Source organism: Cygnus olor, chromosome 17, assembly GCF_009769625.2.
Source record: "Cygnus olor isolate bCygOlo1 chromosome 17, bCygOlo1.pri.v2, whole genome shotgun sequence".
Classification (NCBI taxonomy): Eukaryota; Metazoa; Chordata; class Aves; order Anseriformes; family Anatidae; genus Cygnus; species Cygnus olor.
This window is the reverse complement of record NC_049185.1, coordinates 4,307,634-4,322,766: the sequence shown is the minus strand read 5'-3', so window position 1 is coordinate 4,322,766 and position 15,133 is coordinate 4,307,634. Positions and strand designations below refer to the sequence as shown.

Here is a 15,133-nt window from a genome sequence, read left to right as displayed (position 1 = left end):
TTTCAGGAGCCTGCCCATGCCAGTGCTCCCAAATCCTCCTGGCAGGGGTGGGTTCAGTCCCTCCCAGCTGCCAGCAGCACCTCAGAAAAGGCACAGGGCCGCTGTGAGAGCATGGGGCCAACACCCCTCGTGCCTCAGAGCAGCCGGGAGCTGGCACCCCGGGGACGAACGCACCACGGTCCCTCTGCTCCACCTACAGTCCCTTCCGACTGCCGTCGTTTCAAGCCAAGAGCGGGACAGCTTGCAGGCAGATGGTGTCTCTGGCGCTCCTGAGGCGAGCAGGGAGCAACGAGGTCGGCAGCAGTGCTGTTAAGAGGATGCTGCAGAGCACGGGTCATGCTCCATCGCCCCAAAAAGCTGGGAAGGTGGCAGCAAGGCAGTGTCGGATGAGGAGCAGCAGGGATGGAGGCTCTGCTGTAGGCTCAGGACTGCAGCGGTGCCGGGGGGCATTGAGCTGCGAGGCAGGGAGGGCTCCCCCTTCCCCAGCGTGACAGAAGACCAACCACCCCATCCGAGTGACAATATAATTCTGTTTATTTTCCTTTAGCACACTGCTGGTTAAAACTGCCAGACAGTAGATTTCAGAACGTTCCCTCAACCAAACATCCTGGGGAAATTAAAAAATAAAACAGCTACCGTGTACCAAAAATAAAATAACCCACCCCCACACCCGTCTTTTCCCCAAAACAAGTCTCTGCAAAGCCAATGCAATCAGAAATAGACATCTGTGCTTTTCACCCAGGGCCCAAGCTTGCTGCAAAACAAACTAAAAAAAAAATGTCACTGCAAGTTGTTATAACACAAAGCAATGGACAGTAAAATAAAAAAAATCCTCCTCCAAAATCCTTTGTACTGGTGACAAGCGCAGGTGGGGATCCCTCCCCACACTGCTTCAGCCTTCACAGACAGCTCAGACCTACAGCTTCAAGCAGTTTGCGACGTGCCCTTGATGCCATCGGCACAGGTCACGGGGCCAGCTACCAGCATTAAAGACACCACATCCACGGCACCCGAACGTTACCGCTGGAACCAGGCCAGCATCTCACCGTCCTGGCCACTGCTTCCTGGCACGAAGTGCAGATCCTGCCTCTGCTCCTTCTTTCTCCAGGGCCGCTTCACCAAGCAGGCTGGTTTCTGAGTCGGAAAGCCCTGAACACAGGAAGTCCCCCGTGGAAGCCCCGTAAAACACCAGTCCAAATTCAGCAGCCAGTTTCCAAATAATGTTGCGCTCCAGCATGGGAGCTAAGACCTGTTACAGTGTGACAAACGGCCGCGGTAGGACAGGCAAACACATCCTCCCTGCATGCGACTAGGAACAACTCCAGGGCAGAGATCTCACGTTTCCTAGATTCACTCACCCCAGTTAAACTGGTTCAAGCTGTACTTTGCCCCTTGCCTTGAAACCTCCATCGCACAAACTCTTTAACAGAGACCTTTGATGTTTGCAAAAGATTATTCACATTTTCTAATCATCCAGCACTGTTTCTAGGAGGGAGGAAAGCACGGAGGAAAGCACTTCTGTTTGTTGTGTGGTTTTTTTTTTTTCCTTTTTTAATTTTTATGTTTTTATTTTTAAATAAAGCACTTTTTGGGAAAAAAAATCAAAACCTATCAATAACCTGCAGTAGCATCCCACTGATCAGCCTAGGGACAGTGCTGCCACATCCCTCCCCCTCCCGCATCTTCCCCCCAATCTCCAAAAATAGTATTTAATATACAGCAATAAACTCTGAGCAAGCCAGAGTCCCGGAAGACATGGACCTGCTTTCACCTCTCCCACCCAGCCCAGCACCGTTCCAACGTGCTTGCTACAATGCTCCTGGGACGAATCCCTTCAGATCCAGGGTGAAACGCACGTGCTCCAGCCCCGCTGGGCCAGCGCGCAGAGCAGGGACGCAGCACGGGAGGCCTATTCCACGCAGTCACATCTGAGCCTTCACAGCCCCAGCCCAGCGTTGTGTTTGTGCCGTTGAGAATCCTCAGCTGAGCCTACGTGGGACTAGCCAGTGAAGACAGACTGGTGCAACCAGGCTGACGTTAAAAAAAAGCATCCTTGAATTGTATTAGACTTTGGCATTTGTTGCAGAGATGCAGAAGCGCCAGTAGGTAAATTAGCTCAGCGCTGGCCCAGCTCCCATTTCCCTTGGATTCTCAGCAAGGATATTTCCCTCCCCACCGCATAAGTGCATGAAGCAGACATCTCTCCCACATTTAGGCACCAAACACTTGGTACTTCGCAGCTGCTCAGAATCTGGCTCACATCAAGGGCTGAAGCTGCTCTGCTGGTCCTCTCCCCTCCTCCTGCTGTTTTCCATCAACAAAAGGCCTGTTCAGCCCAGGCTTCCAACACATTTCCCTGGCTGTTGCAATTTCAACTTAAAGGAAGACCAAGGGACAAAGCACGGGTTCCTGCTCCCTGTTCAGACCCCAATGGGGCAGGGGAAGCCCTCGGCAGGTGAGCTGGGGGAGCAGGACCCCCCAGCCACGCTCAGCAGCTCTACGCACCGCACGACTACCAGGCCCCAGCTGTGACTCACTCTGCTCCGAACTGCACAGACACGCAGGCACCAGGCTGTCTGCAAGTTCTCCATCCTGCCTTCAGGAGATTCCTGGGGGAGACCAGACCTGAAGGAGCCCTTCCAGTTCTTCTGTTCCCTGCGATGTTTTGTTTTTTTTTTCCACTGGCCTCAAGGGCTGGCACCAAAGATACTCGCTTGCAGTTCTGGGCTTCAGCTGTGATCTCCGGAGCCGGCACCAAGGGACAGCGAGACAGTCCCCAGCTGATCACAGGGGCAGGGAACACCTGTCCCTTGGGGGGAAAAAAACAAACAAACAAAAAAAAAACCACAACACAAACTCAGAAGCTCCTTAAAAAGAGAAGCTTCTTCAAATGGACTTTTATTCAAAGCCCGACACAAAGGCACCAAAAAGACAGGAATTCATTTGGCTTTCTGCTCCCTGCCACTTGGGATACTCAGAAGGGTCAGAGCTGTTGTTTCAGCCGCGCACACGGACGTGGGAAATGGCCTGGCCTAAAGACATGGAAGCTGAGAGCACAGACTGTGAGACAACTGCCAGCTGCGCCCCTGCACGCCCATGGCAGAACAGAGGGGCTGATGAAGGGCAAATTAAAACAGCACTGCCCTGAGGCTGGATGCAGGCGCAGAACATGACCGACAGCGTTGCCTCCCCTTTATTAAGGGGAAGCTTTATTCACATTGCCCTACCTGCCCCTCTCTACACAAGTGCTCCAGGAACTGAGTCGGGCTCTGTCCTGATGCAGGGACGGGCGCTTCAGCCGCCTGCTGCTGGCTGGAGGCAAAGCACAGCCAGGCTCATCTCTAACTGGCTTCAGTTAAACACTGCCTCGGATATTCCCTCAAACACCCGCGCTGGAAGCTCACAGCCAACCCAAATGTCTCCTTCCCGGAGCCAGGTACTTCCTTCCACCCATCTGGCCACCTTGCAGGTGCCAGGCAGATGACAAGGGCAGCCAGCCTGAGCGCGCCGCTCCCAGCGAGGTGCTGACTGGTTATCCCGTGTCCTCCTGTGTACCCATGTGCTTTGTTTGAAGGCTCCTCCTGAGTCAAACCTGGCAGAGGGGACAAAGAAAACTGCTCACAGCACCATGACGGGGTCAGGAATGCCCCAGTCACCCAGAGAGCTAACATCAGCTTTGCAGCAGCGACAAAAATGCAAAAATCAGAGCCAAAATGACTAAGCTGAAGCCAAGACTGAACTATTTCTCCTCCCTATTCTTATTCAAATGAGACAAATTCATCTGAACTGAGAAACTAGAAGGCAACAGACCAAACCCTGCACAGCTTTGCCTCAGGGTGCCGGTGGCACCAAAGAGGTGCCCTGGCTGCCAGGAGAGGCAGGGACAAACCACCCTAGAAGACCTGGACACCTACACGCACGTCCCTTTTCTCATGCTGTGCAAGCTGCAGAGATCACTGGGTAAGCCACAGGAAGCTGAGTGATTCCTTGCTTTGAGGATGCTCAAAAAAAAAGGCAACCTAAAAGGCCTGGAGGAGAACACCTCCTTACAGAGGATCCTGCTTTCAAACCCAGGTTCTTTGCTTAACAAATTAGGGCAGTTTATGCTTCTCAAACTGATAAAGATCTAAATGCCTCTGTGCTCCAGTTAGAGTAACCCAAAAAACACCCGGGAAGTCTTTGCAGGCACTGTCACTAAACAAAACAGAGCTCGCGCTGAAGGCTCATATAAGCACTAGGATTTTAACAGCAGCTAGAAGATGAAGCAGACAGCTTCAAGCCTCTTCATCCTAGGGTTTGTTCTTCAGATCTGCTCTCTAAAGCTTGCCTTTTCCTTCCAGCGTGGCAGGGACTTGCACTTCTCCCAAACTCTGGCTGTTACCACTCGTGTGACTGGAGAGAAGCTAATTAAGGTTCAACGGCTTGCTTTTTAGCTCCCTCAGAATTACGGCCAGGCCCATAGCAGTGACGAATGCTATCAGAAAGCTCAGCGACACTGCCGCAGATACCAGCACAGTGACACCTCCCCTAGCTCCTGTTCCAGGGCCCATGAGCCGACAGCTCATATCGCAGCTCGAGGGTTAGGAAGAAACAAAGGCTTCAGCTGCTGGGGCCCAGCAGAGCAGAAAGGCTGCCCCTCACATTCTGCTGCCCCTTCTCAGCTCAAAGAAAGGCTGAGCTGCTGCAGCGGACCAAACCCAAGAACAACCACTAGGAAAAGTCAGGTCCAGGGAGGAGCAGCAGCAAGGGGAGCACCGCTCAGAGCAGCGGCACCAGGTGAAGAGAACACTTGTGAGAACCAGCCAGCACGAGGTAAAGCTCACCAGGACTGAAGCTGACCCGAAGCTGACCCTTTGTGGGCCAAATCCTTCTCCTGCGTGCAGACCCTCTCCCTGCCACCACCCAGAAGCGCTCAGCACAGCGGAGGCCAAGGGCATGGGAAGGCAGCTCCTCAGAGCCCGCTCCGGGCCCGAAGGCACCGCGAGGGCTCTCAGGGCTCTGCTCAGCCTCTGTCAGGCTCTATATGTGGAAACAGAAACCTCCTGCAGAAATCCCCCCGGGGGACAGCGGGTGACCCGGCTGGCCAGCCTGTCACCAGGCAACTGGGGAAACTGATGGGCCTCATCTGCAGCGCTCTGCCTGCTTCCAGATCTCCGGAGAGCCACAAAGCACCTCACGCTACAGCGCTGAAATGTCAGACATCTGCCCCTCGATAACGCACAGTAACGCAGACACTGATGGCTCCGCACCTCTCACCACCGCAGGCAGGCCTGGTCAGCACGACAGAGTGAGAGCTCGCAGGAGCACCCACCACATTGCCCTGCTCTGTCCTGCAGTGCTCGTTGTTCACAGGCATGGGGCAGGGAGGGGACCTGACTGGCAGGAAGCTCAAGGAACAAGAAGTTCCTCTTTAGGTCTTCTGCTTCTCAGCTTCTTCTGAAGGACAGGTCGCTTGCTAAAGAGGGCAAAACAAGGAACTGGGCTTAAAACGAACCTTTGAAAAGAAAAAGATACGAAAGGAAACAAAAGCCATAATCAATACAGAAAACAAGTGCATCTGATCAGACGCAGACGCCAGCCTTCTGCAGGCTACATCGGAATCCCTCAGCCACGGATCTAACATTACAATTGTCAGGCTAGGAAAGTCTCTCCCAGCTGGTGCAGCACATCAGGCCAGATAAATCCCTCTGCTCCCGGCGCAGCTTGCACTCTTAGGAAGGGAAAGGTCCCCCCAGAGGCTGAGCAGCCAGCTGGAGTCTTGGTGTCTTTATGCAGGCGAGTACCATACATCGTGTTGCACATTCAGGGAGATGCTGAAGAACCAGCCTCTGTCCTCCACGGTCGTCAGTCACCCAACGGCACCACAACACTTCCAGGCTCCCAGACAAGATGTGTACCCAGGCCTCATTTTATGAGCTGCGTCCCTGCTTAGAGAATCGTGTTCCACCCAGCAAAGGCTGAGATCTTGCAGCACATGGCTTTCTTTCAGCACAGGACATGGCCCAGGACCCCTAGCATCAGCTTCCAGTAGCCCAGTACACAGCCAGCCAGGACTCAGTTTGCTCTTGGATGCGCCAGGGAGGATCAGAGGCTGCATGTGGCAAAGGGGAAGGTGAGGGCCTCGCTGCTTGTGGGCAGGGGGAAGGTAAGTTTCCTCTTACCTGGACCTGCTATTCATTCCAAACGAATCACCTTTTTTTTTTTTTCCTTAAATTATGAACAGTATGGAGAAATTGAAAGCAACCGTGTTTGGTCCAACTCCTTCCCTCCCAGCCCCTCGGCTGATGCTCTGTGGGGCTTGCTCTCACAACCGGCAGAGGCAGAAGAGGGTAGGAATAAAGACACCAAAGGCCACCAATATAGGGAACATGAGGCTGCTGTTGTCCGAGGCATAGGGGTTTGGTGTGCGTGGGCCTGACTGAACCCGGTTCTTATTTGCCTGTTTTTTAACGCTGGAGCCATCATCATATTCATCCTCATCATCGTCGTCCTCTTTTTTCTCCAGACCTGGGTGTGGCTGTAGCTTTGGAACATCTGTTGAACAAGACCAGAGGTTGCAGGATTAACCCAGGAAATCACCCAAGCAGCCCCCTTCCCGACCCACCACGCACACCAGGTACAGAGCACTTGGCGATCCCTGAACACTACTAAGGCAAACTGAAACACCAGTCAGAGGGATCCTGAAACTCCCCCATTCAGGAGCTAGAGGGGCTCCAACTCCAGCATAGACTTCCACAGAGGTTGAAAGAGCAAGGACTCTGCTACCAGAGGAACTGAGATCTGAAAAAAAAAAAAAAACACTGCCTTTTCTTCAGAGCTGAGGAAGCAAAACAAAGCTCCAGGTAAGAAACACTTAACTACCAGCTAAAAGAGCTCCATAAACTACTTGTCTGCAGGGCCACTGCTGACATCTGAGGCCAGAGGGAATTCATCTGCAGCTATAACCTAAGACTGACCAGACATGTTCCCTTCTCCTCTACCCCATACTCAGGAAGCCCTGAGCCAAATTCACACTATTCATTCCGACAATGATGCAGCTTTGTGCGCTTACAGAGTAGGAAAACACTGGCACCTATCTCATTCTGCAACTGCACCCTGTGGGAACTTGCTGAAAGAGAAACAGTTTTGGCAGAGGTGGGTCAGCAACAACTATGATCTCATGGTCTGAGAAGCAACAGGCTGCTCTCCAAGGGGAAGGAGCCCTCTGGCTCAGGAACTAAGCTCACCTTCCACTGTTCCTTGCAGGATGTACAGGGCACAGATTTTCGGATTGTCATAGTAGCCCTAGAGAAAGTGAAGAAGGAAATCAGTGAACACGAGAAGTAATGACAGAAGAAATAATCTCCCCACCTTCCATCACCTCTCCTCCCCCAGCACAGAGCTGCATCACATGGCTGGGGAAGAAGGGGAAAAGGAATCTCAGGGCTCTGACCAGCAAAGCTTTATTACCTTTACAAACTCAATGTGGAGCTTTCCTGTGAACGTGGAAACCTCTCCCTGGACACTCAGCTTCCCCTTTTTGATGCTCATGGGAATGATCTCATCGTGAGCTGTGCTGTGTCCAACTCTGTCAAAAATGTCCAAGTCCTTCACCACTACGTGGCCATTCAAGCGAACATCAAAAACCTTCAGGGTGGAAGAAATGACACTGTCAGAACAGATTCGGGCATGCAGCAGTTGAAAGGGGAACACAAAAGGAAAGGTCTCTGCTCGTTTTGCACCCAGAACAAGCAAGCATTGCAACACGCACTGTACCACCATGCATGCTCCACTCCCTTGGGAAGGATTCAGAGGCCAGAAGCAGCCAGAAAAAGACACTGAAGCATTAAGGTTTCTTTCAAATACCCTGAAATTCACCTCCTAGTTTTAACATAATTCCCATGCCCGCGGTTCAGCACTGAGGACAGACCAATTCTGCTGTTTCATTCGTGCTTTTCTTCCTCAACTTCACACCTACTGGCTGAGGGCCTGCTCCTACCACCCCAGGGAGGATGCGGCACACCACACCCGAGGGAGTTGGGCCATTTCTAACGAACTGCCTGAAGCAAAGCAGGGAACAGGAAACACGTTGGTGAAGCTATTGACAGGATGCAGGGGCTGAAGGAGGTAAAATGCTGAGCTGCTAACCACATCTGAATTCAAAGTGAAAGTCCTCCTCGGGGCCATAATGAGTCAAACTTCGCTCAGCACCTGGGGAATCCCAGCAGAACCACATGAAGAAGAACTGAGCCAAAGATGCCTCAGCTCTTCAGTCTAATCTGTGGTTGTTTTTTTGCATCCAATCTGTAAGCCAGCCCCACCAGTTCTGTTCCCAGAAGTACTTCCCTGGCAGGAAGGTGGCACCCTGTTTAAGAAGCAGCTGACTGAGTGGGGGAAAGCCAGACTAAAACACACACCACTTCTCTCCCAGTTTATCACAGGGCTTTGAGTTCTTTGTTCTGCTGCTTCCATGTCTGCACAGGAGGGATTTCAAAAGTGGGCAAGGATTATTAGCTCCAAAGAGCTATAACGAGGGTTGAATTTAACTCTGTGCTTCTACAGCCAGTTTGAACCGTTATCAAGTTTTACTATATTTGTAAAATTTGTTTTGAGGATTTTATTTAACCCAGACCACTTCCCTGACTCACTATGTTCAATACTTGCTCCAGCACAGTCATGCAGTTGCATCAGGAGCCAGCGGCCAGGAAAAAGGTAAAAACACTTCTCAAACACAGCACAGCCTAAACACATCATAAGACTACTGCAAGTCATGCAGAGTTGCCTGTGTTTGTGTGAACACTCCTTTGTAACGCAGTTTTCCAAGCCAAATGTGTATTTGTAATGTGAAAGGGAGCTCCAGGTTTCAGACCTTCCTCTTAAGAGCTCTGTGGATGAAGTTGACCATTGGTGCCTCACCTCACACCTCTCTCCATGCAAAGCATGCAAAGCAGCAGAGGCAACCTGGGCTTGCAGTCTCAGCCAGGAATTTGCATCAAACAGACAGTAAAACGCAGTGGCACAGAGCTGTTGCTTACCTTCTGCTGAGACTGTGCAAAATACACTTCTGCAAACTTCAACACCAGCACATAGTCACCCTCCTCCTTGATGGGAACTTCATAGCCAAAGGTTTCCTCGTTGTAACGCTCCGTCTGATACAGGATCTGATCTTCTGCATTGGACCGCAAGATCGGCAGCTTCATGCCATAGTCGGAAGCTGGATTTAAAGCACAGAAGAGTGAGAGGAATGGTTAATTGGTGAGGCACATGGAAGAGACACTAGTTACTCTTAACATGCTTAACTCCCACCATGGCCTTAGCACTTGCTGCCCCAGTAAGACCTCTCTGCCGCCCTGGGTCTGACCAGGAGGAGGCACTACCGGAGCAGAAGCAGAGGTAGCCAAAATCCCAGAACCTGGGTCCTGTAGAAAAACAGGTCTGGACCTGCTGCAGTCTAAGAGAGAGTAAACTCACTCGCACCATTTCAAAAAGAAGACTTGGTTTCACAAACAGGGCGCAGAGCCAACGGACTTGGCCCTGGACTCCTGCTTCAAAGACGAAAAACGCCTGGAATATTTTTACAACATTTCCAAAGTACAAACACTGAGTGCAAAACCAAAGCAGTCACTTTAGGACTGACTGGACTCATTCATTCAGCACATCTGAAGTTCGGAGGCAATGGCATCAGGTTTTAGAGACGTGACCTCCTTCAGCGAAAACCTGCAGGGTGGCAGAAGGGAGAAAAGCATTACACAGATCTTACGAAACCCTGTCTTCTCACCACAGCCACACAGTACGCAGCGGCTTGAAGACAGGAAAAGAATGCAGGAAAGGTACCCGAGGGTTTCAAGAGCACCAGCAGCTCCATCAGCCGCTGCTCTCACAGCTGCCCAGCCGAAATGGGCACCATCTGCAGCTATCTGTAGAGTCCCCAAGAAGGGCCCAAGCAGTACTACCAAATAGGTTTTTCTTTTTTTTCTTTTTAAATGATTTCTGTTATTTTTTCAGGTATTGTCCTTTCTTGCTCACTACATTGCCACCTCTCAAGCAGCCCTCAAAAGATCTCACCCTGACGTGGCATCCTGTTGTGTCAGGGTTACTGCCCAAATGCAAACTGGTGCATGCCCTGAGAGCTCAGGATCCATCCCCCAGCAAAGCAGGGCGCAGCGAACACCCTCTGCCCACTGGCACTCCCCTCAGCAGAAGTTGATCCTGACCAAGTTCTCCACTGACACTTGCCACTTCCACCCCTATTTCCATGGGAACAGACACGGCACCGGCCAAGACAAAGCAGGAACCACTAACCCAGCACACATTGCCGAAGATGGAGCCAATGCAAACGAGCAAGAGGAAATTAATACCAGTTCTTAGTCTCCTGTTTCACACACAGCTACTCAGGCGGTGTTGCACACAGCTGCTCTTTACCACTCAAACCAGGGCACAGAGACTGGAGGCTGTGACCAGCAGAAATACAGAGGGTGAGAAGCTGAACCTGTCCTCCCACCCGGACGTTTCCGGCCAGGTCATAGCGATAGCAAGCTCGAGACTCCACGGAAATCAGCTCCTGTTAGAGGGATGCCTGCGTATGGAGAGAGTCCATTAATAGCCACGGAGGTAACTGGAGAGGAAGAGTCGTCGGCCACGTAGCAGAGGTCTGTTGGCATAGCTGTGGCAGTGAGCTCGATTTCACAGCATTAGGTGTGCTCGGGGTGGCTCACCAGGCACAAGCCGTACACACTTTGTACACGTAATCCCCACCACACGTAGTTGCCATTGGTGCTTTTTGTCCTTTAGGGCCCAGCACCCGGCACGAGGCTCGAGAAGCCCAGAGGCGACGCGCGGCCCCTCGTCCTCCCGGCAGCCATTCCACGCCTGCCTCCCCATCGAGGAGCCCAGCGCACACCAGGACAGTGGTGCAATAAAAAGCCATTGAGGGAAGCGCAGCCCTGAGCTCAAAGTCTCCTCTGCTGTGCCTGGCACCGTGGGCTGGAGCAGGGCTGCTGTAACAGCCCGCTGTTCAGAGGGGACAACGTGGGCTGTCCCCAAAGGAGGAGCACGTCACAGCGTGCTCAGAAAGGACCCTTTTTCCTCCTCAGCTCCAAAATTACTCGTTCAGGTCCACAAGGACATTCTAGTCACACATGTGAGGGGGCTGTGAAAGGAAGCTGACCTGCAGCAACCAGCATACCTCGTGCAACTGAGGCACAGGAGAAGAAGACTCCTGAGAAGAGATGATGTTATTTAAACGTGACCTCCTCTGCGCCCGCGGTGCCCGGGGGGCTCTCCGTACGGGGTGGCACCGCAGGGCACGTGGCGGCAGTCCCAGCTGCAGGGCACAGCACAACGCTCACAGCCCCACACGGAAACAGCCGAGGCCAGGCCCAGCGCTCAGCGCAGAGCCCGTCCCTGCGCTTCAGGCTCACCTGCAACCGACGGCAGGGCGGCTAACTTCTCAGGGCGCTAACTCGCCAGGGAACCAGCCGCGACGGGCCGCAGCGATTAAGCAAAATCTATCCGTGCTGAGCGGCCGCAGAGGGAGCGGGACGAGCCCAGCAGCGCCAAGCGTGGGGCTTGCCCTGCAGCCTCTCCTCACCGGGACACCGACGCCGTCCCGCGCAGCGGCCGCACCGGCCGAGCACGCCCCGCCTGCCTCCACCTCTGCCCCCGCCGTGCTCCCGGCCTCCGCGCCGGGCCGGGCGCAGCCCGGGGGAGCCCAGCAGCACCCTCCCGCCGCCGGCCTCGCGCCTCAGCTGCGGGGCGTCGCGGCGAGCCCGGCCCGGCCGCACCGCGTGCTGCGAGCCGCGGGGAGGCGGCGGCAGGCTGGCGGCCTCGCCTTCCCGGGGGCACGGCGCTGCGGGGGGGGGCCCGGCCCGGCCCGGCCCGGCGGGACAGCGGTGCGGTGGGGCCGGGGCCTCCTGCGGGGGGCACCCCGGGACCGGGACACGGCCGGTGCAGGCGGGCCCCGCACCCGGCGGTACCCCCCCGGCGCCGCTGTCCCGGTCCCCGCCCGGCTCCCCCCGCTCCCCCCCGGTGCCCTCACCTCGGCCCACGCGGCCCTCGAGCGGGTCCTTGCGGAAGTGGATGCCGTTCACGTCCACATGGGCGTCCCCGCCGGCGTTCACGGCCCACACGACGCTGTCGGCCAGGCCGCCCGCCGCGCCCCGCACGCGCCCCGCCGCCACCAGCAGCAGCAGCCCCGCCGCCAGCGGCAGCGGCGCCCCCGCGCCCCCCATCCCGGGCTCCCGGCGCCGCGCCCGCCGCCGCCCGCCCCTTCCTGCCGCCGCCAGGGGGCGCCCGGCCCCGCCGCCGCCGGGGCGGGCCGCGCCTCAGCCAATGGGAGCGCGGCGCTGCGAATATCTTAACTGCCCGCCCGCGCGGCATTGGGTGGAGGAGGGGCGCGTTTGCATATTCATGAGCTAACGGCCAATGGGAGGAGGGGGAGGGAGAGCGGCTGTGGGGACGGCGGGAAGGGGGCGGGGCTCCCCCGCCGAGCCGGGGCACAGAGAGCCCCGCCCACCGGGTGGAGGGAGCCCCGCCCCCGTGCGCTCCGCCAATCGGGGAGCTCCAGCGCGGCCGGCGCGCGGAGCAGTGTGGGATGGCGGCGGGAAGCGGGGAGCCCGGCGGGTTGCCGGGGCAACGGTTGGGGGGGGGCGGTGTGAGGGGGGCGGTGTGAGGGGGGCCGGGCCGGGGCTCGGGGCGCCCCGCGGTGCGAGCGCCTCCTGTGCCCGGCCGGCGGGGGGCCTGGGAGCTCGCCGAGACGCGCAGGGTTCCGCTGGGAGCTCGCCCAGCCTGCCCGCTGCCTGCGGGGCGTCCCCGGGGGCTTCCGTGGCTGTGCCAAGCCCGGGTCCCTGTCAGGGGCTGGGGGGTCCCTGCGCATCCCCCTGCCACACGTCCGCGGCTCTTCCTTACAGAATCACAGAATCACCTAGGCTGGAAGAGACCTCCAAGATCACCGAGTCCAACCTCTGGCCTAACACTAACAAGTCCTCCACCAAACCATATCACTGAGCTCCGCATCTAAACGTCTTTTAAAGACCTCCAGGGATGGCGACTCAACCACTTCCCTGGGCAGCCCATCCCAATGCCTAACAACCCTTTCAGTAACTTCCTAACATCCAACCTAAACCTCCCCTGGCGCAACGTTAGCCCATTCCCCCTCGTCCTGTCACCAGGCCCGTGGAAGAACAGACCAACCCCCACCTCACTACAGCCTCCTTTAAGGTACCTGTAGAGAGCGATGAGGTCGCCCCTGAGCCTCCTCTTCTCCAGGCTGAACAACCCCAGCTCCCTCAGCCGCTCCCCGTAAGACTTGTTCTCCAGACCCCTCACCAGCTTCGTTGCCCTTCTCTGGACTCCTCGAGCACCTCCATGGCCTTCTTGTAGCGAGGGGCCCAAAACTGAACACAGTACTCGAGGTGCGGCCTCGCCAGAGCCGAGTACAGGGGGACAATCGCTTCCCCCCGCCTGAGCACTCAGCCCTTGTAGTTACCCAGTCACTGAGCACCGCACCCTCTGTCAGAGCACCTCCCAGTACTGCCCTGGGTGAGGGTTCCCCACAACCACCAAACCACGGATAGTTTGGACGCCCGCTCATGCCCCAGATGCCCAAGGCCCCGCACCCTATCACCAACCCGCTGAGCCACCCAGCGCCTGGTGGAGGCCACATCTGTGCCAGTAACCCACCGGTGAGAGGCTCGGGGTTCTCTTCCCACCCCCCTGGGCCAGCTCCTGACCCCACGGGGCTCCGGGACCCAGTGCCCGGCCGGACCCGCTCTGCCTTGCTGCCTGGAGCTATTTGGAAGCCTCCCTGGTACGGGTTTGAAGATGAGAGCAAAAGGATTGTCTCTGGAATTAGATTATTTAGATTGGAGCTCTAATCTCTGACCCTGCCAGCACAAGAAAGTAGTAAAACTCCCTGGGATTACTCGGGTTTTCTTACGCAAATAAAACCAGGCTTGCAGCAAGAGCTTCTGCTGGAAGAAAAAACTGAAAGCTCGGAGATCTGCCCTGCGTGACCTGCTCACTGTATCACCGCAAAAACTGTCAGAAAGGAGCTATGGGTCATTTGGCATAGGCTCAGCGTTCCTTGAAAGCAGCTGTGGCTCCAGGACTGCCTCTGCAATGACACAAAGGTGCCCTGTGGCCACCCTTCCCCTAACACCAGTGTCCCCATTTCTTGGGAAGACAAACACAGTTCTGCCAGGCTACAAAGGCAGGGAACGCCGATGTGAAAAGAACAGGACTTGGCTGTGATGCTGCACTTGGGGGTGGGAGGATCCTGTGCCACGCAGATCAGGGCAGCCTCCAGAAATTTACGTTTTTCAATAAATTAAGACTGTGCCCAGCCATCCGCGCTGCAGGCAGAGGGTCCCACTCGGAGCAGGGCCCGACCAGGAGCAGGCAGAGGCAGCCACCGCCCCGTTCCTACTGACCATCCGTCGGGCTCCTGCACAGCGCATGCGCCCCAGATTGTCGCTGGTCCCCGCGGGCACGGTCACTGTGGCACACGTGCCAGCAGCACAGCCGTCCTCTCGCTCAGCACACACACGAGCTTCTTCCTCAAGGGGCTCGGCTGTACGTAGAGCAGTTTGTGTGCAAACGCTCCCCGTGGCAGGCACAGGCCCGCACAGGTCCGACTCCCTCCCCAGGGTGAGCACAGGCAGCAGGACTCTGGACTCTGCCCAGTTTTATCACCCTGGTCTCCTGAGCACCATACAGCTGCTGTACCCGTAAATATGGAGAGCTGTAAATATACATTTTCCAATTTCTTGGCTCGCGCCCACATTTCTAAGAGTGGGCCAGCTACACAAAGAGAGGCACAGAGCCCGCATACACCCACTTGCAGATAAACCCTTCTTCTGCTGCACTTACAGGTACCTACCTGCGTTCCCTGCTTTTATGCGTGCACACACAGACCTTTCCCAGCGCACATGGCTGTGCAAACACAGCTACACACACGCACAAAGAGAACCACAGTTTTTCCACTGCTGGGATATCAGTCACTGCTGCAGCTGCGCTGGCTGGCACAGCAACAGGAAAGCAGAAGAGAAAATCCCTGTTTGGGACACGGATTTGTGGGCCCTGAGAATTTGAGAGGAACCCAGGAAGTGAGAGATCTGAGATGAAGGAAGCGGAAGGATATCAGTCCCTAATCTCC

General features: G+C 55.7%; 1 protein-coding gene across 2 annotated transcripts; it reads right to left on the bottom strand.

Annotated features, from left to right (window-relative positions):
• Positions 1-5,478: 5,478 nt before the first annotated feature.
• On the bottom strand, positions 5,479-12,217 carry MLEC (malectin). 2 transcript variants are annotated; one of them, XM_040576929.1, is made up of 5 exons: positions 12,017-12,217; positions 9,015-9,193; positions 7,450-7,626; positions 7,227-7,284; positions 5,479-6,534 (listed from the first exon to the last, which is right to left on the bottom strand). In XM_040576929.1, exons 1-5 carry the CDS (start codon positions 12,207-12,209, stop codon positions 6,305-6,307), a joined length of 837 nt encoding a protein of 278 aa, XP_040432863.1. In that variant the 5' UTR covers positions 12,210-12,217; the 3' UTR covers positions 5,479-6,304. The 2 variants fall into 2 exon arrangements, with proteins under 2 accessions (XP_040432863.1, XP_040432864.1); XM_040576930.1 differs by lacking the exons at positions 7,227-7,284; positions 7,450-7,626.
• Positions 12,218-15,133: the final 2,916 nt, after the last annotated feature.